The following is a 26,398-nucleotide window of genomic DNA, read 5'->3' as shown; positions in this document are numbered from 1 at the left end:
ACGAGGGGGGGGGGGGGGGGAGCAAGCAGCCCACAAGACATCTAGGAGAAGCTGTGTCAAGAGTCTTGATGAATCCACAAAGAATCTTGAGACACGAGCCGAAAGAAACAGGTGCCTGGCCACTTATGATGAGTATTTATCCATGTCTTATTTGTCTCTCTGATGAAGAGGATCGCTCGACCAGATCTTCTGCGACTCTTGGCAGATACTGTCCGTGTATATATGTATAACAAACTAGAGATACAGAAAGAATGAAATCAAGAGAAACAGAATGTACGCAATCGGAAGTTATAATAATAAGGTACTAATAGATTTCATTTAAATAATCATACCTAAACGTTTTCGAGAAAGAAACGGGTGTACACACACCCGCACGCACGTACATATATATATATAGTATATGCGCTTACGAGAGTTAAAATAATCGGAAGAGGACGTTACGTAGAGGGAATAATTACCAGGAAAAAGATAGAGTAATCGGAATTCAAAGAATGAGACTTTAAAGATTAATAATAAAAATCATAAATATAAAGTGTCGTGCCGATTTACAGCGAGGTCAACGGGCGTTAGGAAGAGAGTAACCAGGTCCGGCGAATGTGAGAAATCTCATTTTGATTCCGAGGTCAAAACATTCTCGAGGTGCCGTCGCAGATTTATTTCGAGATACGTGGTGAGCCTCGACCCGCGAATGCGTCACGCGGTAATAACTCACATCAACCGAATTTTCTGTACAGCGCGAAGAACAAGGCCCACCTAAATACATTATTCCTACCTGGTTTTTTCCTCAATTCCTAGCGCACTTACGCTTACATTCACACACTACTTGCTCACTCATTCGACTTGGCGATTAATATCGAAGGGAGGTTTATTTCATTTCATTTCTTTCCTTTCTTTGTTTTTTTTTGTTTTCTTTCATTCGTTTCGTACGACTGGAATCAGTAGGGTTGAGAGTAATTTAAAACCGTGGGGGGAGGGGGAGGGGGGGGTAAACAGCGCTAAAAAATTGAAAAGAATAAGCGATCACTTGATTTGCAGCCATGGATGCTTGAGGCACTGGGCTGCCGTTGCACGTGTACTCGGGTCGAACTCTAGCATCGGCGTTAGGAACTCGGCGAACTCGCGCGCTTCGCTCGGCGACCAGTCATACTTCTCCGTGAGCACGTCGTACAACCCCCAGGGTTTCAAACCCGTGATGTGCCTAAGCTCTCCTTTTTTGGTGAAGAATATTTTAGAGTGTTGCCCTGATAGGGCTATACGCCGTGGAATTTCCCCAAGGAGTTCTATGATGTGAGCCAAGTGATCTTCATCTCTGTAATTAATATACAATAATACGATATATTTGCCAGGGTTATATAAGAGATTAAAATACTATAGATAAAGTTTAAATTTATCACCTGCAATAGTCTTCACCACTATGAGGCTCGAAGAGATAATCTCCGGTCGCCAATTCGAAGGCCATACATGCTGTTGACCAAATATCTGCGGAAGTGCTGTATCCTGCACCTAAGAGGACCTCCAATGACCTATATTGCCGCGTTTGAATATCCTCTGTAAATTTCTTATGCACCCAGCACGCATTTCCTAGATCCGCTATCTTCACTTCTACATCGCAGTCTACGATGGCTGGATCTAGCGGAGCCACTGAAGCTCGTTTCTGTTGCTTTGTCTCTGGAGGATTAGCATTTCGACCTAGAATTTGTCGAAGGTTAATAATACGTTCACGTGTTTTAAGGTTAAGATTTATAGTACCTTCACTACACTCGTCAGTGTCTTCGGGATCTGGAGGTAAAATACCCTCGCCACAACTCTTCTCTACGTCGCAGAGAGTGACGTGTTCTAATTTCTGGAACTCTTCCATAGATTGATTTTCAACTTTCTCACCGCCTGCTAGACCATCGACTCCATTAACGTGGAGTGCCGGGACTGAAGGCTCCGAAATATCGGGTGAGCCCTTACTCTCAGTATTGTCCTCGATACTCTCAGTGTTAACCTCCTGATCAGGACTGTTCGTTTCGGGTTCCCCATTTTCTCGACTGTTATTTGCCAGTTTACTCTGCTCTTCAATCTCCTCAATCTGCTCCATTTGCTTCTTAAGCAGCTCGTTTTGCCTTTTGGCTTTCTTCTTCAGTTTCTTCTTTTTATTCTTCGACATCTTCGCGTTCGCCGTGGGTTCCTGAAATTCCTTAGGTGCGGTCGAAATTAGGGACACAGGAAGTTTCAAACCGAGAGAATGTAGCTCTGTCGCCTCGGATGCCAATTTTCTTATGTATGTCTCATCGACGCATATCAAAACGTTCTCCGGCTTGATATCTGTATGAATTATCTTACCTAAAAAATAATTTCCTGATAAATTCATTTCTATAATCATGAGTTACTTGTCGCAGTATCTATCTAATGTGAGTTGCGCCTTCATAAGCATGCTAGACATGACTTTCGGTTCGTATACGATCAGTAACAAATATAGTTTCCCGTTAGATAAAGACAACTGTGGCTACTTACACTTATTATGAAGATAGTCCAGGCCTTCGAGTACTTGTCTGATTATGCGCTTCACATTATTCCTGGGGATGCCACGGTAGTTCGACTTAATAATGAGCTTAAGAAGGTTGTGCCCTAGGACCTCAAAAACCATGCAAACATGAAGACCATTTATACCACTGATTTTAAAATCGTTTAATAACTGGACCGTTTTATTACGCTTAGGATCACTGGGGTCTGTATCCCGTACATCCTTTAGAAGTTTAATTTCATCCAATGCAGTCTCTGTGAAATGGGATGCAGATTTCACCACTTTCAGGGCAACAAAACGCTTATCCTGAAAGCAATAAGCACTTAGTTTTATTCTGTTGATAAGAAAAACAATTTCTATACAATCATAAATTATAAAATTTACCTGTAAGTCCCAGCAGAGCCAAACTGTTGAAAAATGTCCCCAGCCAAGTTTACGTGTTACATGATACCTGCTAAGAAAAAGATCTCCAATTTTAACAGGATGATAACCACCCTTGACATAATCACTGCTATCTTCCTGTTCTTCATCATCACTACTGTAAACCTCGTCATCGTCTTCAATGGTCTCATTGCTTGAGCTGTGGCATGGCTCCAATCTGATTAATATATAAAAGACTAATTATTCTTCAGTAATCAGTATGTAAAATCCAGAATAATGATATTACATAGAAAGTAAACAACCTAGCAATCAAGTATTATCAATAAATATATAACACTGATTCCAACATCACTTTACAGAGTTATCGATACCAAAATGTTTGAAAGTATTCATTTGACTCACTGGCTCATCGACTCTAATAATTACAGGCATACTCTTACCTGTTACCATTGCCACTGGAGAAGGGTCTCTGTACAGCTGCATCCTGATAAAATCCACTGGATTGACGAGTGGTAGGAGCACTGGATTTAGAGCACTGTGGCCCAGGATTTTCGGGATCTGGCTGAGAGCCGCCTTTACCCTTACGTTTGCCGGGCTTGTGGCGTTTCTTCTTGGCCTGAATCGCGAGGACTCGCCTATTCACATCGGTCTTCGTACTCATGGCCGACTCGTTCGGGTCTTCCCGGTGGTTCTTCGTCCCGGGTAGCTCTCCGTCTGGACTCCTGGTTACACACGGCTCGGCCCTTTTCCTCTCGTGTTTTATCGTTGTCTCATCTCCGTGTCGCGCACCCTCGCTCGGCGGTTGTTTGAGTATGGCCGACTTTTCTTTCAGCTCGCTTTGCGGCCGTTTCCTCCAAAAATTTATCAGTAGATTCACACTTTGCTAATTCCCGGCAAGGGGACGAGTTATCCTTCCTATTACAACCGAGGATGCAACTAACTCGCAATGACCGATTCCTTTTCCTGGTTGCCTTGCTGATATCGCCGCTTATTTATTCGAGCGCCTTGTACCTCTTGCTAGTTCCTTGCCGTGGCACCAGAATCCCGGTTTCCGGTCACTTCGACAACCAGTACCGTACACGGAGGACGTTCTTTATTTCCCCATTAACATTCTTACTAATCCCAAATCTATTTAATATTGTTAAATTTTATCCCAAGTTCAAAGCATTCAACAAATTTTTATAACACTTCCTGACACTAAATAAAACACCACACGTTGCAGCTTTACACCGACTGAGCAAATGGTACTCAAGCAACCACTGCCGTTGCAACGTCGTGATGTGATCTATAACCATTTTCCATAATATTTATAGAGCTTGCAAAGAGATGGCAGGATTGTAGATAGAAGATGCTGCCATCATGGGGAACAACGAGAAACTCAATCAGCAAAACCTCCGCTGTCAAACATATACATATGAGAAGAGAGAGTAGAGGATATGCTTGATGGCCTGGGATAGTCTGGGACATCAGCAGATTTTTTATACTAGAATCTGAAACGGTCCTTCTTCCTCACTTCAATTCAAATCTCCTTGCTCTTCTGGCGCTCAGACCGTCCGTGGCGCCAGTCACCCGTTACTGGAGAGACTCTAGCGCGCAAGTACTTTGCGCAAAGTAGTTTTATTATCTCGTTCTGTGTTCGGGTGCCGTTCGTTAGTAGATGCTAGTTCGTTCGCAGATGGTAAAATGTGTGGATAGTGGTGCCGTTTATGGTGTTGTGTCTCACTTGAACAAAAGGATTAGTGATAACAGGGACGAAAGATAAGAACGCTCCTGATCGTGATTTAAAAATTTGTTTATATGTTAATAACGGGGTGAGCGAGGGCCCGAACCTCGACGGAAACGCACGAACCTACGCGAAAACGATCGCCGCTCTATTTCACCCGCCTGCAAAATATAGTCTCTCTCGATCTCTATCCTTTATCTCTATCTTCCCTCGTTCACGAGAAAGACATTGAACTCCCCAAGAATATTTTACAAGAAATAAAAAGCAGCATACGAAAGCGGCGAAATGTCATGCAGCTATGCGGACGGGCTCTCGCCTTACGAGAACAAGGGTCAGCTGGGTCTGGAGGAGGTAAAAAGTCCCTTCTGGTCTCTTCCATGGGTCGCCAGGCCGAAATCGATACCATACAAACAATGGCGCCCTCGCTCTACCACCTTCACCTCCTCTACCACCCCGGCTGCATCTTCACTCCTTTCTTCCTACTCTCTTTTCTTTATTCCAGAAGTTCGACAGCGACGAGACTCTGCGATTGAAATGTGGACTTCTTGCCGATTGGATCCAGGCGGCCAGACATGTTGTTGTTCATACTGGAGCTGGTATAAGCACTGCTGCTGGAATTCCAGATTTTCGGTACGAGAGCTACTGCATTTCATCACCGTACTGTCTCTCTTGTTTAAGCGCTCTTTTTTTTATTCGCGTCCATCTTTCGCTTTTTCTTGTTATTCTTTTTCTTTCTTATACTCTTTGCTTGTTTCCACACTGTGAAGGCGTGTCGGAGATCTACTACGACTGCGTTCTCTCTTTGTTTATTACGGGCAAAAATAGATTGCCACTTTGGTGGGCATCCCTAATCGACGCGTTCCATTCATTTAAATTACTGTATACTCGTCAGTTTAATTGCGCGCGAATATATTCAAATATAACCGCCTTTTAGGGAGCTTCACAGTTTTGTTAGACGAATCGTAGAGTCAGACAAAATTGAGTTTCTGATTGGTCACAACTTTCCTTCGTACATTTTTATTAGCCAATCAAGAGTAGTTTTCTGAGTTTTCAGCTAGTACGATTAATACGAAAAAGCTGTAAAAGCTTCCCTACTGATTAAATTAGAAACTCTCCCATGAAGCTCTTTTTACCATTTTCGTTTTTCTTTTTAACAGAGGGCCAAATGGAGTGTGGACGTTAGAACAAAAGGGCCTAAAACCTGAAATGAATATTTCTTTTGATGAAGCAATACCCACAAAGACACACATGGCATTGAAGAAACTTGTTGAGGATAGTATGTTTTTTTATTAAATATATAAGGTGTGTTCCAACATTTATTGTAAGTACTGCGAATATTATTCTATCTCTTATTTTGTCATATATCTCGGAAAAGTACAAGAATGTTCGCAGTAATCGCAGCACGTTTTGGAACACACATATGGCTTAACCGTTTTCATTCATGATTTTACCTGTGCATTCTAGAGAAAATCAAATTTATCATAAGTCAAAATATCGATGGACTCCATTTACGATCTGGTATTCAGAGGCCTCACCTTGCAGAACTTCATGGAAACATGTTTGTGGAGCAATGCGATAAATGCGGAAGGTAGTTGCACTACTGTTCTTCCTTATTATACTTTATCCTCAATAAATCTATTAATGAGGTATAAAATTTGATATTTTAGACAATTCATTCGCAATTTTGCGACGAAAAGCGTCGGTAAGAAGTGTCTCGAAACTGTTTGCCGATCTGAAAGAATTGGCGGTCGTCCTTGTCGAGGTCGTATGCACGATACTATTTTAGATTGGGAACATAATTTACCTGATAACGATTTGGCTCTATCAGATCTCCACTCCAGGTTAACAAACTGTCTTAAACACATATGGAAATCTTCTGAATTTATTTAGAATTTTAATCCTTAATAATCTGTACAATTTTAGTGTGGCAGACTTAAGCATATGTCTAGGGACAACTCTACAAATAATACCAAGTGGTAATTTACCATTGTATACTAAAAAATATGGCGGACGTCTTGTAATATGCAATTTGCAGCCAACGAAACACGTAAGACTATACTAAGTGATGATTGAAAAAGCTTTTACTTGGAGTGGTATGATATAGGATGTTACATTTTCAGGATAAGAAAGCTGATCTGGTGATAAACGGTAACATCGACAGTGTAATCGTCAGCGTAATGAAGAAATTAGGTATAGAGATTCCAGAATATAGAAGTGATCAGGATCCAACGCGAAATTCCGACATGACATCAAGTGAAATGGACTGGACAATCCCATTGAGCCGTATAAAAGAAATGAAGATACTGTATAAGAAAGTATGCAAACCCATGAAGAGAAAACGAAAAACATTCATGTATGAGAGAGAAAGAGTTGATTATACAAAGAAGATTAAGAAAGAGAAGAAGACCTTCTCTGTGAAGCAAGAAATCAAGGACGAAGAACTGGACGAGGACGAAGAAGAAGAAATTGATAATGCATCAGATAGTGAGAAGAATGAGGATCCTAGTCAAAATTAACAAAAAAAAAAGGACTAATGAGAATGAAAGGAATGGTATTCTTAAAGTATAACACCAAGAGCAACTCCTAAGAGAGTTTTAACGTATCTCATTATGAGATCCTTAAAATGTAATTTCTCAGATTTGCTTTTTTCTATCGTAGACTCATTCTTTTATTCTTTTTCTCTATCTAGTGAAACGTGAGTCCCGTGAGAATCCTGTGTAAATGATAATCGACCGGCTGTAATCCTTTCAAGAATTATCATGAGATAATAGGTAGGAAACGGCCTTGGTTTTTAACCGGGAGCTCGATAAATTTACAGTTACGAAAATTCCTACCAAATGACGAACCATAATGCTCTATGACATTATTAGAGAATGATTGTTGAATATTTAAATGATTTTCAATGTTCTCCACTTATTTTCGATTTCATGTACGTGCAATTGACGATCTTTGATTTTTGTTCGCTAAAAGAATGAAATAGACATATTGAATATTACTTTTAACGTAAAGACATTGATTAGAAGTTATAATTAAGATCTTACTGAGTTGCTTTTACTTTGTTCACTAAGAGCTTAGAGTAGTCATGCGATATCTACGCTATGTGTGGAATTAAGTGTTATTCATTGATTCTAGAATATTAACGTGTCGTTCGTGATTCTGAATTTTATTCATAGAACTATAATGTACGCAATGAAATAAAGCTTCTTATTTTTATACCTACATTCTCATGCAATTTTCACTTTAAATTACAAGTTTATTACTTCATGGAAGAATAGTAAATAATTTAAAACCCAGAAATAATGTTTATGTCATTTTATTGATCTGGAAAAGATTTACTTCAGAGGAATGAACCGAGAAGAATGAGTTGCACCAATACCAGGCCTACCGTGCTTAACTGGCTTGTAGGTTACTGAGAATTCGCCTAAATAATGGCCAATCATTTCAGGCTTAATTTCAACCTGATTGAAAGTCTTTCCATTATAAACACCAATTATTGAACCAACCATTTCTGGGACAATGATCATGTTGCGAAGATGAGTTTTAACGATCTCAGGTTTCTCATTTGGTGGTGCCTCTTTCTTAGCTTTACGCAGTTTCTTGACCAATGCCATTGGCCTGCGCTTCAATCCATGAGAAAATCGCCTGCGTGCGCGGGCATGGAGCAACTCCATAAGTTGCTCACTAAGAAACAAAAGAGTACAATGAATTCCCATTTTCATGATTCAAAACAAACAGCTTAAGTCAACAAGCTAACAAAAATCATAATCGTCAGAAACGATGGTTAAAATAAATATAATTACTTGGGCATGTCAAGGAGTTGATCGAGGTCAACGCCACGGAAGGTGAACTTCCTGAACGTCCTCTTCTTCTTCTGAATTTCATCAGCCTGTAAATAATATTGATGTTAACATGAGAACATGAACCTCAAAACCAGTCCCATGTATACGAATAAACCATTCAAATACACAATTAATATACTCAATATGCACTAAACACAAATAGAAATAGCTCTCTAGCAATAATTTTTAGTTTATATTAGGGATTGATGATATTTCAATGGATTTCTTAATAACATGTCTAAAATCATACCTCTGCCATATTTGCGCGTGTACTAGAAGGAAGCAAAGAACACAGTTTCCCCACAGAATATACAACGTTATGAGAAATGCTGATATTCTCTGATTTACACTTTCACTTGGCGCTCCCTTTCGGAAAAATTCAGAACTAATATGGATACTCGTGAAACGAAATTTGATTCATTTGATAATCTTTACTTTCTGAAATTTAGTAAAACAATAGAACGAATTTCTTGACACTGGCACATCCCTTTAGAGGAGGATGTCAAATGGAAAGGAAAGAATATCCTGAAACTTGATCCTTGTACAATGGGAATAAAGTCGAGAAAAAATATGAATTTTAGAAATATTCCACAAGAAATCACTGATATTGGCTGCATCAAAACAATAAAGTTAACAAAAACCAGTATAAAAGTAATTTTAAAATACTTTATTAGGTTTCTTACTTCATAAGTGTTTATTAGAACCGGAATAACATTAATTTGTATTTGTAACTGACTACTATGATTTTACTAAATAACATACACAGTTATTTAAACATTAAGACTGTAATTAAACAGATGCAAAAATCCACCGACACATCTGGCATGAGCAAAATATTCTGAAATGTTTGGTTCAATGAATTTATCAGGATCATCACCTATGAACCTAGCCTCATCAAACAGTTTTCCAACTTGCCATCCAGGGTAATCCTTCATAAGGTCAGCTTCTGCGTCTCGATTACGTCGGACTTGTTTAAGGAACCTGCATAACAATATAAAAGCTGATCATACCTATGAAGGCAAAATAAAATAATAGAAAGAATGTGTCATACTGTCTATCCCTCTCAGCCTGCAACAGAGCTTGTATTGCAAATCGTCCACTCAATTGTTCTACCCTTTCTCGCCTGATTTGCCGGTACTCATAAAACATTACGAAGAATCCAAGACCCGTGCAAGCAGCATATGTAAGTAAGGTTGATTTGGCTGTTTTGAAGACGAGAAATAGTCTCAATAAAGATGTGATTGTTTACGTAATCATTTATATACAGACGAGGAAACAAAAAATTACGTTGAGGAATTATTTATGTTACCTGATAAAATCTGGCGTAATTTAATTCGCTCAAATTGCACAGGGCCATATCCTCCACTCGGTGGTAAATCCTGGGGCCCAGTTTTCACTGTTCCGGTCGCCATTTCTCTGGCTGAAAGACTGCGATATATAACTTCGTAGAGTATCGTTCTCCATTACGAAATCTTGGAGTTTTCATTAAGCCACCGTTTTCTGTTATCGTATTAAGGCGAGTTCTTAAAAAGAGCGTCATTCTTTGAAAAATTGACGGGACCTTCATTGTCTCAAGAGTTCCCATAGAAACGGATGAATTTCGATTTAATACCTTTATTTGAAGAGTGTTTGCATTTAAAGAGTGAAATATGTAGTATTACAGCGTCCATTTAAAATATGGAGAAAAAATCAAGAACGGAAAGTGCAGAAGAAAATTCGACATTGCCCTTATGTAAAGACTTATTAGATGAAAAAAGATGGAAGACTGTGACTAATGATTCATTTGTACCACCAAAATTTGTAAATGAACGCATGATTGGTATGTTGATGAATTAAAGAACCTGAATTTTATAGAATTATAATTGTGTTATTAAATTTGTATTTGATTCTCAATGGAGTAGGTCGCCGCAGAGAATTAGTGAAGAAATTTTTTGATCTTCATGTATCACAGCAAATATATAAAGAACTGACAGCAGATCCACCAATTGAACCTTTGTTACCTACAGAATATGTAGATAAATATTGTGATTCAGAATTTATTCCAATTTTGGATCGTTTTCAATACAATACTGAAGTAGGTTCGCATTTGGGATATATTCTTATTCTCTTCGTTTAATAATTTAACAAATATTTTTTTGTTGCAGAAATATTTAAAATATCCATTATATGGTGGAGCAATTAATACTTATTATAAACAGCAATTAGATAAAGGATATTTAAAGGCTCGTGCTGAAATATATAACTTTAACGAACCTTTTCGCAAAACCAGTTTTTTCACGACACCACCAGATCTCGCGAATCGAGAGCCTAGGGGTGGTTTCTAAATACATAATGTGATTTTCTTATGACGTATCAGTAATTTTAGAAACAACATTTTTTTTCTTGTAACTTTCATTTCTAAGTAAAAATTGTATGGATTTTCTGAATGAATTCTCAAATTTTAATTTAAAATGTCGCTATTCGATTTATCGATTACAAAATGGCAGCGTTTTCAAGGCGTCATCCCTCAGTAAAAAGCGTCCACAAAGTTCGCCTTGAGAATATTGTCGAAGTTTTCAGGTTACCTGTTGTCGACGCGACTTCTTATTCCGAATAAGTATTTTAGTTTTTGTGGTTAGAGCAATTGGCATTTTCCACAAAGGATTTTTGAAGGATTGTTAGAGTCTTTTGATGCATGCAACCCTAGAAGTTTAGGGTGAATTGTTGTCTTTCTAGGAAACCTCTGAATTAATTATTCTACGAGAATTCTGTGAAAATGAGTAGAAGAAGAGTACATGATGATGATGATGGATATGGTTTGTACCAACTGCTTGTCAATTTTTAGTATATTTATTTTTATAATTTTTATGTAAGTTGAATATGTATTTGCCTACAATTTTTTCAATTTATAATGAATTTTTTAAAGAACGTGTATACAAGAAGCGCAGACGTGTGTCAGAAAATCAAGAGATTGAAGACCGGTTGGAGTCTCTTATACTACGAGTTGGAGAAAAATCAACGTCCTCATTGGAAAGTAATTTGGAGGGATTGGCCTCTGTTCTTGAAGCTGATCTTGGTGTATTTCGGAGCAAGATTCTCAGAATCCTAACAGACTGTGCAATTAAAATGCCTGAGAAATGTACAATTTATACAACATTGGTTGGATTACTTAATGCAAAAAATTTCAACTTCGGTGGCGAATTTGTTGATTATATGGTGAAGAATTTTAAGGATTCACTGAAAGCTTGTAAATGGGATGCTGCCAGATATTCTCTTAGATTTCTTGCTGACTTAGTCAACTGCCATGTGCTGTCATGTGGTTCGTTAATGCAATTATTTGACAATATGCTGGATGCTGCTAACGAAGACAGTGTCCCACAAGTGAGACGTGATTGGTACAGATTTATTTTATTACTGTAAATCAAGAAGTTTGGTCTTACAGTTTACTTTATAATCCACTACATCTTTAGGTATGTTTTTGCTGTACTATCAACCTTGCCATGGGTTGGCAGAGAACTGTATGAGAAGAAGGAACAGGAATTGGAACATTTAATGGTGACAATTGAAATATTTTTAAATAAACGCAGCAAGAAACATCAGCCTGCTCTCAGAGTATGGTCAAGCGACACTCCGCACCCTCAAGAAGAATATTTGGATTGTCTTTGGGCTCAAGTTCGTAAGCTTAGGCAAGATAACTGGGCAGAGAAGCACATTCCACGGCCTTATCTAGCCTTTGATTCTATTCTTTGTGAAGCCTTGCAGCATAACTTACCAGCCTTAGTGCCTCCACCACATCATGAGTCCTATCTTTACCCCTTACCTACGGTTGTCTTCCGCATGTTTGATTACACAGATTGTCCAGCAGAGGGACCATTGCTGCCTGGCAGTCATGCAATTGAAAGATTTCTCATTGAGGAGCATCTGAGGCAAATTATTGATAATCATTACTTTGAAAGAAAAGATTGGTAAGTTTTCACAATATTGAATATTCCCGTATCTTCTAATACTCATATAGCAACTAAATAATCAAGTATTACTCCATATACTCAGCTTTAATATTATTTTTAGTGCGGCACACTTGCTAAATTTTCCTTACAAAGCTAAAATTCCATTAGACTATTGTATCGTTGAAGTGATGTTTGGTGAGTTATTTAGACTTCCATCACCAAAACATTTGGAAATTTCTTATGGATCAATTCTCATTGAATTATGCAAACTACAACCTTCAACAATGCCACAGGTCAGAATACATTTTCACAATTCTAATAAAATATTTCGTTACTCTTTGTGATATTTAATTTTTTTAATATTTAATAAAGGTACTCGCACAAGCTACGGAAATTCTTTTTCGACGAATAGATAGTATGGCTGCTGCGGCTTTTGATCGATTCGTTTGGTGGTTTGCCTATCACTTAAGTAATTTCCAATTTCGTTGGTCCTGGGAAGACTGGGACTCATGTTTACAAAGAGATGCTGAACATCCTCGACCAAAATTCATTCGTGAAGTTCTACTGAAAGCTCTTCGGTAGATATTAATCTTATTCCTTTATTAGAATTCTATTTCTTTTTCCTTATAAAGAGTTACAATCACCCACAATCTCTCTTTCAGATTATCATATTATCAAAGAATTCGTGACATGATGCCAGAGACTTATGCTGAATTAATTCCTTTGACTCCAGAACCTATTTACAAGTATACTTCTGAAGGAGCGAGTAAGTACACAAGATTTTATACCATTAAGCAGTTAATACAGGTTCTATATCTTTCAATGTCTTACACTTGCAATTTTTATTGAAGACTCTTCATTTTTATCTTCGTATTCATTCATTTTATCCAATTTGGTTTGAGGATTTTCTTCCAAATTTCTTGAGTTTGTTATCACAGAAAGTGCCAGTTGTCTTAGCAAATCCTTATAAAGTTTCAATTCATTAACTGTCTCAAATTTTGTTTCTTTCAATGGCTCGAGCAGACTGGACTGTCCGTTCATTTTAATCCCGTTATCAAATTTCTTTGTATTTTCCTTATCTAGAAATGATTCCATTTCATGAACAGATATGTTTGTTGTATTCATTGTGTCTTGTTTAGTCTTGTCCTGTGGAAATATATTAGGTAATAAATATTGATTTCCTGAATCATTTTGCTCCTGTTTTTGGTTTACACCAATATTTGTCAAAGTAACAGTTGCTTGTGTGTTCGGTGTATACATCATGTTAGATTGTCTTTCTTCTACAGTGTTGCCATTATTTAATTTTTCATAATTTGTTGAGCTGGGATCTATTATATGCGAAACAGTGGTCTGAGAATTTTTCTCTGTTTCGACAATAGCAGTTTGTTCAGGTAGGCGCACTTGGTTCTTCGAATACCAGGCAGAATCATTCTGTTTCCAATCCATAGAGCCATTTATATCTCTGGAAAGATCACGATGATAACTTTTGCTTGAATTTTTACCAAGTATAGATTTCCACAATTCATTGTCAGACCGAACAGCCTGTAATACTTCGTTATATATCAAGTTATAATAATCAGGAAAATTTGTAGGATTCGTTTCCGTATTCGCATGAGGTTTTTCTCGAACAGAATGATGATGATGAATCCTAGAATGATCAAAAGTATTGAAGGAATCCTCTGTTCTTGTTGGTCTTCCAGACTCATGCCGATCATGAGGTAGACCATATCCATAATTTTCTGCAGATTCCTGGGCATCATAATCTTCAATGTTTAAAATATAATCCTTTTGAATAATAGGATCTCTCATTGGTGGTTGAGGATCTTTTATGGTGTACACGTGTCCTGTATACCTTCTATTTTTTGTATTTAATAGTTGAGCATCTTTGAATGGAATAATATTAAATTGTAAATTGTAACGAAACGGTCCTTCCTTCTTATCAGTATTATGTTCTCGTATTCTTCTCACACTCCATTTTGCTCTTCTTGTAGAATCTTCTCGACAGGCGGGACACTCCGTACAATTCTCTTGACAGAAAAACCAGGAACCATTTTCATTTATCCTCAAATCACCAGATGAGAGTTTCAAAATATCTCCATCAGAATCCATTGAATAACTAGGTTTCCCATAAAATGGAGCAGTGAGAATTGCTTTATAAATTTCTTCGTTGAACAATGGCTCTGCTGATATTGTCTTGAAAATACTTTCCTTTAGCTTTTCAGTCCAGTAGCCATTCGAAAATGAAACACCCTCACTTACTTTGTTTGTCAAATACTTGCTTTCAGCGGTAGAAGCAACTTGATCCACGATAGAAGTAAACAGATTCCCGTTGGTTACTGACTGAATCGATGCTAGTACCTTTTTTTGTTAATGAAAAAAAATAAATTATTAGAACTTCATTCTTCATTTCATATTATATACTATAATGTTTAATCTTATTCAATTTCTTATCTCAAATATCTGTATCATCAGTTTTTTAACATTGAACACTAATTCATGATATCGATAGTCATACGTTTGCATTCCCCACAGTTTAAATCAGAAACATCTTAGAACAGTTGAAGCGCTGTGATTGCTCTTATATAATTGTTCTATAGACTCAAAACCCAATAGCATTATTTTAATTTCTTCTATAGTGATCCAATATGAAGTAAAGTATGTTAATTTAGAGAAATTTAGAGAATTAAATGATTCTTACCAATAAGATACAAGAAAGGACGAAGCAGCGCTGCTTAGATGAAGTCATATTTCACGTATGAAGTCTCCATGAAAACTGAGACGTATTGTTAGGCGAGGAGGACTATGATAACATAATCCCTACTACTCCCTGCCAAGTGCGTTCAAACAAATGAATAGCGCTTTTAAACAAATGTTCTCTAATATTTTAACAGGCTCCCTTCCTGGCACCGCTGCTGCTCATGAGTTGGTCGTATCGATAAGGCGTAAGTGCACTCCGGAGGAAGTTCTCAATGTCCTGAATACATTACCGGGACCTGGCGAGAACGAGGAATCAAATACCTTCAATCCTCTGAAGATTGATGTCTTCGTACAAACTTTACTGAATCTTGGCTCGAAAAGTTTTAGCCATAGCTTCGCAGCTATAAGTAAATTTCATTATGTCTTCAAGGTGAGATTCACGAGTGCTGTCACTAGAATTAATCATCAAAACATTGATGTATAATTGTGGTGCATAATTTACAGGTTCTCGCAGAGACAGAAGAAGCGCAAATATGTATATTAAGAAATATGTATGCGTTATGGAAAAATCATTATCAAATGATGGTCGTTCTCACTGATAAACTTCTTAAAACGGGTATCATTGAATGCAGTGCTATTGCTAATTGGATATTCTCACGCGAGATGGCATCAGAATTTACAAAGTTAGTATTTCATTGTTCAGAGTGAAAGGTTAATTTTCTTTTTTTTTTTCATTGAGCATATGTATACATATACCGTTTCTTTTCAGATTGTACATATGGGAAATATTGCATCTCACTATTCGTAAGAAAAATAAACATGTAATAAAATTAAATACGGAGCTACTCGAAGCCAGGGAGAAATTAAGGAGAGCTGAGAGTAGGTCAGGATCATCTTCGGAGGACGAAGATGCTAATAAGGAGAAAGGTGGTGAAAGACCGTCGGAGGACGTTGTAGAAAGAATGGAAGAGAAATTGGAAGCAGCACAAGCCGATCAGAAAAATTTATTCCTCATTATATTCCAGGTATAAACCTCGTTCAAAAACTTTGTCTGATTGGACATATGTATGATAAAATTGTTTACGTTGTTGCTTTTTCTAGCGATTTATAATGATACTCTCGGAACACTTAGTGAGATGTGACACGGACGGGATCGACTACAATACTCACTGGTATCGCTGGACAATCGGAAGGCTGCAGCAAGTTTTTCTGTCGGTGAGTTTTCAATTACTTGTGATTATATTAAGCTTTATGGATAATTTTATTTAACAGCAAATTAAAAATGGTAGAAGGTTTAAAATTACTTTCTTTTTAGCATCATGAACAAGTACAAAAGTACTCGTCGACTTTGGAGACGCTTCTTTTTACACCGGATTTGGATCCACACATTCTGGACATTTTTCATCAATTCGTATCTCTGCGGGCGTAAGTTATCCGTAATATTTAATGACGATATTAAAGATCCAAAGCATTCTTCTATCGACGAAATGGAAAAGTTTATGAATTTCTGTTTTATATATTGATTGTGACTTGTTCCTGACATAACAATTGCGAAGTTGCAGAAATACTGCGGTATAAAATAATTTTTCATTTCATTTCGCAAATTCACAGTCGGTCACTGTCACGTTCAATTCTTATGACTCTTTTTCTTCTCTATCTTTAACATGTAATGATGGTGCCGATATTTTTCTCGACGCCCTATACAATATAGTAATTAAACATACGAGATCGATATGAAATCACTTTGTATTATTGTCATTATCTAATATTAGATACGTTATTATATTATATTGTAGTCGTACAAAACCGAACTATGTGGCATATGTCGTATTTTGATGTAACAGGGATTCTTCTTTATTAATTTAAGCATCGGGATCATTGAAAATTTTGGTGCTGGCGTGTTCGTCATAATAGCTTTACGTCTTATCCCTTAACAATAGGAGAAAATAAATTATGTCCTATGTACGATAGATCACGTTTTTATTGCACACTGCGCTAACTAAACGTAGTATGGATTTCATTTGATTCTTATAATATAGTGTATAAATTCATCCTTGTTTATATACATTTTGATTTACAATCATTTTTCAATTGATTAATTCAAAATGATTTGTTCTTTAAAGTGCATTATAAAAAAATAATATTCATACCTCCTTTTTATATGATTTTTAACCAAAAATAATCTAACAATCCTTGGGTAGTCATTATTTTGTCGAAATTTAAGCTTTTATTGGTCATGAGTTCGCTTTTAATTAAAAGTGATATGAAAGGGGAAGTGTGAATATGGATCAATGAGTCTAAACTTAGAAATTAAAGAATATACTAAATGTTAAAGGAAATGGTGAATTCATTTTACATATTAACAGACTGAAGTATGGAAAGAATTTTATGGATTATTTTAGACCTTACTTAATGCAGTATTTCTTGCGGGTGATACGCATTCATATTGTACAATCTGTGTGACATCTGAGAAATTGAATTCATAATTTGATACGTTGAGCAGTTTATTCGAAGATGCCGCCACAGCATCTTATTACATGATAGAAGATGATTTGATCATGTCGAGATTAAGTACTGACTATGAATGTCGGCTAGATGGTCTCAAGAAAATGAAATCTGGCGAGGATCAGTACTAACTTTTATGGAGATCGACGAGCAATAATAATAAACTGTCCACGAAGAAAATATGTTTCGAAAAGATCAGTTTCATAAGATAATAATTGATGTAAAAGAGTCAGCTTATATTAAATTTTACTTGTGGATCGACTATCCATATACAATTATGCTTGATCTTAGAAACTCAAATTCAATTTTAATTCACATCTTCTCCGAGACATCTGAATATATTGATACTTCTTACTAATTATTAATTCTATATAGTTTAGACTATATTCTATTAGCACATGCTAAATTTTTCTCCTTAAGAATGTATAAGAGCAATATTTTCTGGATTGATGGACTCAAGGAACTTCCGTTAAAAGGATCGCCAGATTATTTCTATAATCCTTTATTGTCTGTAAATGTGAGGCCCAATTTCCAGGTACGTTTTTGTCAGAGTAACATTATTTCTAAACGAGACAGTATTATGATTTTTTATACATTGTAGTAACATAATTAGTGTAAATGTCATGTCGCATAAGCTCAACTAATCTAAACACAGTCTTTCGCATTAAATGCACAAATAGATTCCAGAATAAGGTACAGATTCTAAACGCTTCTATTGTCTGTTCCCTTACAAATTCTTATGTTTCCTAATAATTTGCAGAACATCTTGAACGTCTTCGGTGGATCCCAGGAATATAGGACACCTTTGATGAATAGATATTGGTACAACATCGAGAATATCAATTTCTCCAGTAGATGCCAACCCTCCAGCTTGTGTCAATATATAAGCCATTGGGATGCACTCGTACAGCAGTCGAAGCTATAAGAAATATTTAACTCATTTTCAGAACGATTCCAAAACTAATGTTCCTTTGTCTTAAAAAAAAAAAACATTTTTCTAGTCTATCTACCTTGCCGTTCGGATTGTCCGTAGTAGCTGGGTACATGAATATTCCACCGTACTTAATTGTTCTGTGAACATCAGCCACCATGGAACCGACATAACGAGCACCATAAGGGTTCCCAGTGGTAGGGTATTTTTTGGAGTGCACATATTCCTTCACGGCATCATCCCACTTATTCTCGTATCCTTCATTAATACTACATCAGATAAAACATAATATGATGTTGTACATGATCAAGGTCAAAGAAAAAGATTCTAATCAATCCAAGTATTACCTGTATATCTTTCCTTTAGAAGGTACGCGCATATTTCTTTCAGTAAGAATGAACTCTCCAATGGCTGGATCATAAGTGAAGCCATTAACTCCTTGTCCAGTCGACAGAACCATCATCGTCGCAGAACCATAGAGAGCATAACCAGCAGCAACAAGATTTCTTCCTACTTGTAGAGCGTCGAATGCCGATGGTCTCTCGGTATTTTCCAGCTTTTTATAAATTCCAAAAATCGAACCAATGGATACCAGGCAGTCAATATTTGAGGAACCATCCAGAGGGTCAAAACAGACTATGTATTTTCCGTGCTGTTCTGTTTCGACTTCTATAGCCGCATGATTCTCCTCGCTGACCAGGAGGCAGGTTGTGTACGAGGAACTTAACATGTTCACGAAGAGTTCGTTACTCAAGACATCGAGTTTCTTCACTTCTTCTCCCTGGACATTAGTCGACCCGGCGATGCCATACCTGATGTGAAAAATTAATTCTTTAGTCTTATCACAGTATTTTATTTTTCTTTTCATAATACTTCATTAAATCATCGTACCGGATACCTTTATTCAATTTTCTATACTAATTAGTTTCTTCATTAAATTGTCATTAATCCTCACGACATTAAATATCAATTATGAAGTGCTGACTGTAATGTAGCATTATACGTAGATTGGCATAAATATTACAGGAAGTTCCTTGTGTACGTAACGCGGTTCATCTTGTTGATGTGTTTTAATTAAAGGTAAGAGGATTTATTAAAGAATTTTATAGAGACTAAAGTAGAGTTGTGCCAGTATTTCGAAAGGTAAAATGTTTTCGTGGATAACACGTTAATCTTATCAGGATTTATTATGTAATTTACGATCACTTTCACTTAGAGTCGTTACAAATTATATATTTAAAAATTATATTTGACTAAGCTGAATTTTAAAATTAAATATTTTTGTGTAACATTACATTACGCGTATTATCCAATTACTTACAATTTCGTACCATTATTTATACGACAACATGACTCTAATCCTTTTTAACTGATTAGTTATTTTTAATATTATCTCAATGCTGGTTTATTTTATGTAATCTGATAGAATACTTGTATCAACAATTCGTACGAATCAGGTCTCATTGGTTTCTCAACTGACGGGCCCACGACTAATTAAACTATCTTCGAGATAAGCACTGTAAGCACTCCTCCAGAGATAAACCGTGGTCGGGTTATCTTTTGGACGACCCTCGCTGTTTATTACTGAATTTTTCAAAAGGTTTCTTTAATATTTTATATAACGCATCACCCTCTCTGCTATACATAATCAATAGTCTCCCTGTTTCCAATCAAAATTATTAATAGTGTTTTGCTGACGTATCATATTTCTAGGTGGCTTTAATTAACGTTCTTATCTCTATTTATCATCATGTATGCTAATTTAAACTATAGTCAACTAAACGTAGCTGCCAGAAAATACCAAAAATACACGTCATATATAGTAGCAGATAATGACAGTGTGGTGTCTGTTATGAATAATTAGATAAATTAGGTCCGATCAAACAGAGATAAATGAATTATATATCTAAGGAATTATTGTACAAGGAACAGCTAAATGTTGCTCTAAAAGAATAAATATGAATACAAATTGGCACACATTAATACTAATGCATATGTAGTAAAAGCTATATCTATTTTAAATTTCTAGGCAAAACTCACATGTTGGCGATGCCAGCTTTCCTTACGGCCGAGCTCACAGCTTTCACGGCTGTCTGAATGCTGTTTAGTAGCTGCGTCAGGTCGCCGGTAGCTGTTGGAATCTTTTTCTGCTCAGCGAGAACGAACCTCGTTAACGTCATGCAATTCGAATCAAATGCCGATCCGCTTGATGTCATTTTGAATGAATTTCAAATACCTCTTAATCTTTAAGTTATGGATCTCTATAAGATTACGACGCTTCAAAGTTTTCACGCTTACTGAAATTCCGATGCCTTCACATTCTCTTATATACTTACTACTGGCTATATCGTTATCTATCCTATACGTGACAAATGGAATCGGCCTGCGGTTGTGGTACTGATGTAAGAGTGTAGCAGGATTGCAGGCGCACAGTCTACCATTCGTAAACTGAATACCACTATTTGTATCTACAACGGATTTAACCTCAACCTTTGGGTGGTTCTTCATCTTAATTTTCCAATAATAATGATAATTCTAATTATACTTCATTACTGTCAAATATACTCGGATAGACATTATTTCTTTTAATTTAAATAGGACCAGGAAATTCGCTTCGCGACAAAGGAGTGGTAGGAAATTGCAAGAGTTTTATTCTGAAAATGTACATTATCATATCCTTTTTCCTCTATATTATCCTATTTTTGTCTCGTACATTATGCTGTACTTTTGCCCGTATATTACCCTGTACCTTTTCCCGTACATTATCCTGAAAAGGATCAACGAGTTCCTTGCTGTGGTATTCGGAGTCCTGGATTCCTCGTTGTAGTCTTTGGAGTTACAGAGTTTCTCCCTGTAGTGTCGGGAAAAAGTAACGGTGAGCAATGCAAAAGCTCCCAAAACTACAACGTAGAACTCTGAAACTCCAAAAGCTATAACGGAGTCCTCGGAGTACAGCCATTCCTACGTTGAATAAATTTACTGCGGACTGAACTATATTTTTTCGATTCTCATAGGTTGCCACGTTACGTAACGTACGCTTGTCATATGTTCATCATATGTTCCGACATGAAATTTCTATTTGACTCAACGTTTTCACAGAATCAAACTCCCACTATTTATGAGTAATGATTCTATTCGTATTCCTGTACCTTATAAAGCATACACAAAAAGGGACCATTATTCTTTCGACACATTTAAGATAGGTCAATGTTGGTTGAAACAATGGCGCACTTAAAGGCATTTAATCCAATATTAATCCAGCGTGCGTAAGATTGAGTTTGACACACAGAGGTCATTTTCAAACACTCAAATTAATAAAACTACACAAACACAAATATTTATAAGACTAAATATTTCCATTTTATTCGTTTCTTTTTTCTTACTTATCAATTAAATAATTTTCAAATGTTATATAATTCATAAAAATAATAACGAAATCAAATTTTGAAAAATATACCGTTTTACTTAGTCGGATATGTAACATCCATCTGACGCTCCATGTTATATTTTCACACTTTTACCCACGCCGAGTTAATTGAGGTGACATTATCTCGTAGTCAAATCTCCTATTGTCAATGCTCTTTTGCCAAAGTTAATTAATGCTATTGTTTATTGATTTTCGTTAACTTTACCACACGTTACCTTTTCCTAAAAAGCATTGGCAGTGGCAAATTTTGCTATGAAATTTTATATCGTTGTCCATATTTCTTTATCTTAACAGGTAAGCTATAAAAGTAATTTAATCATTACATTTTGATTATTATTCCTTAGGAACATTTATGTATATCTATCGTCGTTCATCCCACCTTTATCACTGTTATTGATAACGTTGTTCTGCTTCTGAGATCAATCCACGTAATATTTTAAAGGTGGGACCCTACGCGAACGACGCGATTCCTTTACACTGGCTTCCATTTTCATTTTCATCTGTTCTGCTATAGATTTCTGTTTCGTTTGATAGAGTGTGACTCTTTTCGTTTCGAAAATGGTTTCGTGTGCTGCCATTATCATTTTAACAATTGGAATACTTGTGGCAGGCGCTGGTGCCTTTTTGAGATATTGGCTTTTCCCATTGTTAGTCGAGCAACAAGTTACTAAAGTATGTATGGTCTAATTACATTTAGTATTAAACTAGTGCTTCCGTTAAATGAATACTGTAGATTTATAGTATACTATCGATACAAATTCTTAATTCTTATTTTATCCTCAATGCTAATTTGTATCTATTCGTTCGTTGCAGTCGGTGAAGTTAATCGCAGGGACAGACGCTTATGAAAGATGGGAAGAATTACCAATACCCATTATTTTTAAGGTATATTTCTTCAATGTGTCAAATCCCGAAGAAGTACATGAAGGAGGAACACCGAACGTTACGGAAATTGGACCATATATATACAAGTAAAAAGTAAAAAAGTTGAATTTATGAGTAAAGAATGAATTTTCGTTATAGCATTATGATTATGCAATAACAAAAAGTGTGAAGCAATTATTGATTAATTTTATCAGATATCTGTGTACGGTGACGTTAATTATTCCACAGGATTTTATACAAGCAAGGAAAAATCAATCGCTCTGATTTTGTAGATAGCCTTCTAATTGGGATTTAATGTTCAGTAATTATAATAATATTTTTTTTGCAGTCAATATAGATCTAAGGTAAACATCACTCAAGACAATTCTGATGTACTTTCTTATTACCAAAATGCAATTTATGAATTTGATGAAAATGCCTCATATCCTCTGACTGAACACGATAGTATAACCATTGTTAATTTACCTCTGATGGTGAGTAATTTTATGAAAAAAAAAAAATAATAAGGAAACAAATAAAAAAATTAATGATTCATTTGGGGAAATAAAATGTTTCAGTCTGTAATTACTGTTGCGGAACACACGGCCGGTTCCTCGTACAGCCAATTAACAGCTTTAAATTCAGCCGTTAATACAATCTTCAGTAATCCTAGTAACGTTTTCATAGAAACGACACCAAGGGATTTTTTATTTGATGGAATTTACCTAATGTGCAATACATCTTTTCTTTCAATCATTACAAGAACGGTTTGCAATCGTATTGAAGAGAATGCACCTGTAACGATGCCAAGACTGAGTGATGGACGCTTTAGATTTTCTTTATTTGATCATGTAAGTTTATGTAATATTTATTGATATCATTTTATCTCAAGCATTTCGATATAAGTCAGTATGGATTATACTAATTTTATTGGAGGAACGACATAGATAGTAAATATCTAGTTTCATTGTGGAGAAATTGATGTGGAAGCTCGTTAGTGTGTGGCCACAAAATAGTACTGGAGCACGTAAACAATCTTCAAAGATAAGATTACAGAAAATTTCATGACAAGGATCTTACCGTGGGTACTGCCATTGGTATTGAAAGTTCGTTAATATACAAAATTGATGTATAATAAAAGGATTCTCTGTTATTCTTAGAGAGAAGCCTTTTCTTCTTCTGTTCGTTAACATTAATAATTTCAATTACAATTGCGCAACGTTTTTTTTTTGTTAACAGAAAAACAACAGTAACGATGGCCGATATTCTATAAACAGTGGAGTCGACAATGTATCCCTGCTTGGTGAAATTCTTTCCTGGGAAAATTCCACCATGGTGGACACCTGGAGAGAGAATAGCACATGTAACAATATATACGGATCTGATTCAACTATCTTTCCACCATTTCGGACTCCTGAATCCGATGTGAACATCTTTAATACGGATATATGTCGTACGGTTCGCTTGGAATATATGGAGGATTCTACATTGTCTGGTATAATTGGACACAGATACGTCAGTGAAGAACGTATGTTAGCATCGCCCACAAAAAATCCGGATAACGAGTGCTTCTGTTTGAACAAAACAAAAGGTATTCGTGGGGATGATGGATGCTTGTTGGATGGCACGATAGAACTTTGGGATTGTCAAGGTAATACATTATGGAGTAATGGTAATACATCACATGGATTTTGTTGATTTAAACCTTATTCATTTATTTTTCTATCGGTACAGGAGCGCCTATAGTATTGTCGCTACCACATTTTCTTCTTGCGGACGGACAATACCAAAGTGGTGTTAATGGACTGAATCCGAATGTTTCTCTTCATCGAATATTCATTGATTTGGAGCCCGTGAGTATTGTTAATTAAGAAAACATAAAAAAAAAATTGGAGAACTTTGGAATAATATCAGTAGAAATGAAAAACAAGTCAGGGATATCCTCTTGAATTATTTGTTTAATTTTATCAAATTTCCGGGAGCCGCTACGTATTTGTATGTAGACGTATGTACGATTTTTGTAAAAGTCGAGTAATCTCAAAGTAAATATTAGTGTGGTTTAACAGAGGTTGTTATTCAAGGATGTGCATTTTTATAAAGGTCGTTTAATTGAATTACAATTCTCTTCGAGTGTAATTCCTATTACTTTCGGATACAGAAGGACGTCGTTATTTTAAATTTGATGCAGATTTAAGGAAGTATCCATGTTCAACGTATTTCCTTTGATTTATAGTACACCGGAATGCCGCTGCGTGGAAGCAAGCGGGTCCAATTCAATATTTTTTTAAGAACAGTTAATAGAATTGCATTGACAGCAAACTTGAATACAGTTCTTATGCCAATTTTTTGGATCGATGAGGTAATCAGATTTTCTTATAATAATTTAGTTTATTGCTATTTATCTCTCAATAAGAATTCTTCTGTGAGCATTAGCCATAATGATATTTAAGTAATAGCGATATTGTTTGTGATGCAGATTGCGTTAATAATCTTATTATTATTAGTATATCGATAATTATAAACTATATATAAAGATTAAGCTATGGGATGATTTACGTGCTGACTGATGAATTAGTATAATGTCAATATTCATTACACTGTACTTTATTTTTCTATTTTAGGGCATGGAATTGAATGACGAACTTATTGAAGAGCTGCAAACAAGTTTATTTGATGTGTTACGAACATTAACAATTATCCAATGCGGTTTTATTATCGGGGGGTCCGCACTGGCTGCCCTGGGTATTTCTTGGCTTTTAGTGTCCTGCTGTTTATTATAAACCCCGAGAACGTGACTTTGAATTAAAAAAATGATGATTCATTGGTCCAGTCAAATTTATTCTGTCTCATATTGTTTAAAATTGTGTGGCAACGTCTCTTATTAGATATCATTACTTTTATTATTAATTAGGATTCGAGTGGATTGCACAGCACAGGATTGTGTTACTAGCGTAAACGTCCCTCACGTAGACTCTATTTGCTTTCATTTGACTACTGGCACACCCAGTATATATATAGTATATCATTTACTGTAGTATATTCGTATCTAACTATTATGAGGTACTATTAACTTATTAACTATTAGCTGTACATTAGTGCCCCGATTAGTGTCACTGATGGTGTACATTTTTTTATTGCGTTAGTAGAGAATGGAAATATACAACCTATTAACGCGAAGCGTGTCTGATCAATAATTTAAAGTGATATAGATGGTAAACATTTTTCAAATATGTTTTATGGCGTCATTTTAACAGTTATAAGAATTTCTAAATATGGATGAATTTGTATACGATGCAGGTTTTCTTCCTTATTAGATTTTCTTCAATAGTGAGTTCGTTAGTACCTAGCTGTAATCATCCAATTATATCTATTTAATTATGGCAAACGTCTTCTTATATTAGTATTCTAAAACTCATTGCTCTGCTCACTACAGATTTGGTTGTCTTACTCAAGGTCTTACATACAAGTCTTGAAACGAACGTGGTGGGGGTAGGTCGCTTAGTGAAGCAATTCCGCATAGAGTCGCTGTGATCGGATAACCGCATTGATGAGAGTCGCGGGGGGCCGGGAGGATCACTCCATCTCTGTCCTATTCA

At 36.1% G+C, this 26,398-nt stretch overlaps 9 protein-coding genes across 11 annotated transcripts in view; 4 read left to right on the top strand and 5 right to left on the bottom strand.

Moving 5' to 3' along the window:
- The window catches only part of LOC107264902 (SRSF protein kinase 3), a 7,143-nt gene extending 3,018 nt beyond the window's left edge, over positions 1-4,125 (bottom strand). The window contains exons 1-6 of one of the 2 annotated variants that reach the window (XM_015733685.2): positions 3,331-4,125; positions 2,894-3,107; positions 2,500-2,815; positions 1,750-2,328; positions 1,395-1,689; positions 1,025-1,309 (exon numbers count right to left, since the gene is read on the bottom strand). In XM_015733685.2, the coding sequence (XP_015589171.1) occupies positions 1,025-1,309; positions 1,395-1,689; positions 1,750-2,328; positions 2,500-2,815; positions 2,894-3,107; positions 3,331-3,551 (1,910 nt within the window). In that variant the 5' untranslated portion in view covers positions 3,552-4,125. Of the gene's footprint in view, positions 1-483; positions 1,310-1,394; positions 2,329-2,499; positions 2,816-2,893; positions 3,108-3,330 lie in introns of those variants that run through there. The other variant, XM_015733684.2, reaches the window with a different exon arrangement.
- Positions 4,126-4,511: 386 nt separating this feature from the next.
- LOC107264906 (NAD-dependent protein deacetylase Sirt6) lies at positions 4,512-7,834 on the top strand. Its single transcript, XM_015733691.2, has 7 exons — positions 4,512-4,964; positions 5,116-5,243; positions 5,771-5,889; positions 6,078-6,201; positions 6,281-6,454; positions 6,537-6,660; positions 6,734-7,834. Exons 1-7 carry the CDS (start codon positions 4,899-4,901, stop codon positions 7,127-7,129), a joined length of 1,131 nt encoding a protein of 376 aa, XP_015589177.1. The 5' UTR covers positions 4,512-4,898; the 3' UTR covers positions 7,130-7,834.
- A 76-nt stretch (positions 7,835-7,910) lies between these two features.
- Positions 7,911-8,835, bottom strand: LOC107264911 (40S ribosomal protein S15). The gene is made up of 3 exons (XM_015733696.2): positions 8,703-8,835; positions 8,414-8,499; positions 7,911-8,294 (listed from the first exon to the last, which is right to left on the bottom strand). Exons 1-3 carry the CDS (start codon positions 8,709-8,711, stop codon positions 7,946-7,948), a joined length of 444 nt encoding a protein of 147 aa, XP_015589182.1. The 5' UTR covers positions 8,712-8,835; the 3' UTR covers positions 7,911-7,945.
- A 269-nt stretch (positions 8,836-9,104) lies between these two features.
- Positions 9,105-9,922, bottom strand: LOC107264910 (NADH dehydrogenase [ubiquinone] 1 alpha subcomplex subunit 13). Its single transcript, XM_015733695.2, has 3 exons — positions 9,762-9,922; positions 9,504-9,654; positions 9,105-9,433 (listed from the first exon to the last, which is right to left on the bottom strand). Exons 1-3 carry the CDS (start codon positions 9,862-9,864, stop codon positions 9,223-9,225), a joined length of 465 nt encoding a protein of 154 aa, XP_015589181.1. The 5' UTR covers positions 9,865-9,922; the 3' UTR covers positions 9,105-9,222.
- A 2-nt stretch (positions 9,923-9,924) lies between these two features.
- Positions 9,925-11,196, top strand: LOC107264909. Of its 2 annotated transcripts, none has more exons than XM_025082119.1 (3): positions 9,925-10,271; positions 10,351-10,526; positions 10,597-11,196. In XM_025082119.1, exons 1-3 carry the CDS (start codon positions 10,130-10,132, stop codon positions 10,774-10,776), a joined length of 498 nt encoding a protein of 165 aa, XP_024937887.1. In that variant the 5' UTR covers positions 9,925-10,129; the 3' UTR covers positions 10,777-11,196. The 2 variants fall into 2 exon arrangements, with proteins under 2 accessions (XP_024937887.1, XP_015589180.1); XM_015733694.2 differs by having other exon boundaries at positions 9,926-10,271; positions 10,354-10,526.
- Positions 11,197-11,207: 11 nt separating this feature from the next.
- On the top strand, positions 11,208-17,048 carry LOC107264900 (nuclear cap-binding protein subunit 1). Its single transcript, XM_015733682.2, has 11 exons — positions 11,208-11,247; positions 11,358-11,826; positions 11,902-12,396; positions 12,500-12,671; positions 12,751-12,956; positions 13,041-13,144; positions 15,270-15,505; positions 15,580-15,758; positions 15,845-16,100; positions 16,177-16,290; positions 16,391-17,048. The coding sequence occupies exons 1-11, from the start codon at positions 11,208-11,210 to the stop codon at positions 16,502-16,504; spliced, it is 2,385 nt and encodes a 794-aa protein (XP_015589168.1). The 3' UTR covers positions 16,505-17,048.
- LOC107264904 lies at positions 13,154-15,258 on the bottom strand. Its single transcript, XM_015733688.2, has 2 exons — positions 15,077-15,258; positions 13,154-14,736 (listed from the first exon to the last, which is right to left on the bottom strand). The coding sequence occupies exons 1-2, from the start codon at positions 15,122-15,124 to the stop codon at positions 13,198-13,200; spliced, it is 1,587 nt and encodes a 528-aa protein (XP_015589174.1). The 5' UTR covers positions 15,125-15,258; the 3' UTR covers positions 13,154-13,197.
- Positions 17,049-18,066: 1,018 nt separating the features above from the next.
- Positions 18,067-20,819, bottom strand: LOC107264907 (fructose-1,6-bisphosphatase 1). Its single transcript, XM_015733692.2, has 4 exons — positions 20,552-20,819; positions 18,859-19,323; positions 18,591-18,780; positions 18,067-18,499 (listed from the first exon to the last, which is right to left on the bottom strand). Exons 1-4 carry the CDS (start codon positions 20,725-20,727, stop codon positions 18,308-18,310), a joined length of 1,023 nt encoding a protein of 340 aa, XP_015589178.1. The 5' UTR covers positions 20,728-20,819; the 3' UTR covers positions 18,067-18,307.
- A 1,519-nt stretch (positions 20,820-22,338) lies between these two features.
- On the top strand, positions 22,339-26,393 carry LOC107264905 (sensory neuron membrane protein 2). Its single transcript, XM_025082117.1, has 9 exons — positions 22,339-22,380; positions 22,453-22,610; positions 22,752-22,909; positions 23,152-23,296; positions 23,381-23,653; positions 24,042-24,453; positions 24,537-24,655; positions 25,036-25,161; positions 25,424-26,393. Exons 2-9 carry the CDS (start codon positions 22,497-22,499, stop codon positions 25,580-25,582), a joined length of 1,506 nt encoding a protein of 501 aa, XP_024937885.1. The 5' UTR covers positions 22,339-22,380; positions 22,453-22,496; the 3' UTR covers positions 25,583-26,393.
- Positions 26,394-26,398: the final 5 nt, after the last annotated feature.

This window comes from Cephus cinctus, unplaced genomic scaffold, assembly GCF_000341935.2.
Source record: "Cephus cinctus unplaced genomic scaffold, Ccin1 Ccin1_scaffold0204, whole genome shotgun sequence".
Classification (NCBI taxonomy): Eukaryota; Metazoa; Arthropoda; class Insecta; order Hymenoptera; family Cephidae; genus Cephus; species Cephus cinctus.
This window is presented reverse-complemented; position numbering and strand designations above follow the sequence as displayed.

What these genes read in the sequence shown, in the direction of transcription:
- LOC107264906 (XM_015733691.2), top strand. Translation starts at nt 4,899, where the DNA reads ATGTCATGCAGCTATGCGGACGGGCTCTCGCCTTACGAGAACAAGGGT. An exon ending in GAAGAAACTTGTTGAGGATA is followed by an intron (nt 5,890 to 6,077) that starts GTATGTTTTTTT and finishes TGTGCATTCTAG; the next exon opens with AGAAAATCAAATTTATCATA. An exon ending in CTATCAGATCTCCACTCCAG is followed by an intron (nt 6,455 to 6,536) that starts GTTAACAAACTG and finishes GTACAATTTTAG; the next exon opens with TGTGGCAGACTTAAGCATAT.
- LOC107264911 (XM_015733696.2), bottom strand. An exon ending in CAACTCCTTGACATGCCCAA is followed by an intron (nt 8,295 to 8,413) that starts GTAATTATATTT and finishes TTTGTTTCTTAG; the next exon opens with TGAGCAACTTATGGAGTTGC.
- LOC107264910 (XM_015733695.2), bottom strand. Translation starts at nt 9,864, where the DNA reads ATGGCGACCGGAACAGTGAAAACTGGGCCCCAGGATTTACCACCGAGT. An exon ending in ATTACGCCAGATTTTATCAG is followed by an intron (nt 9,655 to 9,761) that starts GTAACATAAATA and finishes TCTTCAAAACAG; the next exon opens with CCAAATCAACCTTACTTACA. An exon ending in CAGGCTGAGAGGGATAGACA is followed by an intron (nt 9,434 to 9,503) that starts GTATGACACATT and finishes ATTGTTATGCAG; the next exon opens with GTTCCTTAAACAAGTCCGAC.
- LOC107264909 (XM_025082119.1), top strand. Translation starts at nt 10,130, where the DNA reads ATGGAGAAAAAATCAAGAACGGAAAGTGCAGAAGAAAATTCGACATTG. An exon ending in TGTAAATGAACGCATGATTG is followed by an intron (nt 10,272 to 10,350) that starts GTATGTTGATGA and finishes TTCTCAATGGAG; the next exon opens with TAGGTCGCCGCAGAGAATTA. An exon ending in GTTTTCAATACAATACTGAA is followed by an intron (nt 10,527 to 10,596) that starts GTAGGTTCGCAT and finishes TTTTTGTTGCAG; the next exon opens with AAATATTTAAAATATCCATT.
- LOC107264900 (XM_015733682.2), top strand. Translation starts at nt 11,208, where the DNA reads ATGAGTAGAAGAAGAGTACATGATGATGATGATGGATATG. An exon ending in AACCTTCAACAATGCCACAG is followed by an intron (nt 12,672 to 12,750) that starts GTCAGAATACAT and finishes TATTTAATAAAG; the next exon opens with GTACTCGCACAAGCTACGGA. An exon ending in GTTCTACTGAAAGCTCTTCG is followed by an intron (nt 12,957 to 13,040) that starts GTAGATATTAAT and finishes TCTCTCTTTCAG; the next exon opens with ATTATCATATTATCAAAGAA.
- LOC107264904 (XM_015733688.2), bottom strand. Translation starts at nt 15,124, where the DNA reads ATGACTTCATCTAAGCAGCGCTGCTTCGTCCTTTCTTGTATCTTATTG. An exon ending in TCCTTTCTTGTATCTTATTG is followed by an intron (nt 14,737 to 15,076) that starts GTAAGAATCATT and finishes TAACAAAAAAAG; the next exon opens with GTACTAGCATCGATTCAGTC.
- LOC107264907 (XM_015733692.2), bottom strand. Translation starts at nt 20,727, where the DNA reads ATGACATCAAGCGGATCGGCATTTGATTCGAATTGCATGACGTTAACG. An exon ending in TCTAAAGGAAAGATATACAG is followed by an intron (nt 18,781 to 18,858) that starts GTAATACTTGGA and finishes TATCTGATGTAG; the next exon opens with TATTAATGAAGGATACGAGA. An exon ending in CGGACAATCCGAACGGCAAG is followed by an intron (nt 18,500 to 18,590) that starts GTAGATAGACTA and finishes TATTTCTTATAG; the next exon opens with CTTCGACTGCTGTACGAGTG.
- LOC107264905 (XM_025082117.1), top strand. Translation starts at nt 22,497, where the DNA reads ATGGTTTCGTGTGCTGCCATTATCATTTTAACAATTGGAATACTTGTG. An exon ending in TATTCATTGATTTGGAGCCC is followed by an intron (nt 24,656 to 25,035) that starts GTGAGTATTGTT and finishes TTTGATTTATAG; the next exon opens with TACACCGGAATGCCGCTGCG. An exon ending in CAATTTTTTGGATCGATGAG is followed by an intron (nt 25,162 to 25,423) that starts GTAATCAGATTT and finishes TTTCTATTTTAG; the next exon opens with GGCATGGAATTGAATGACGA.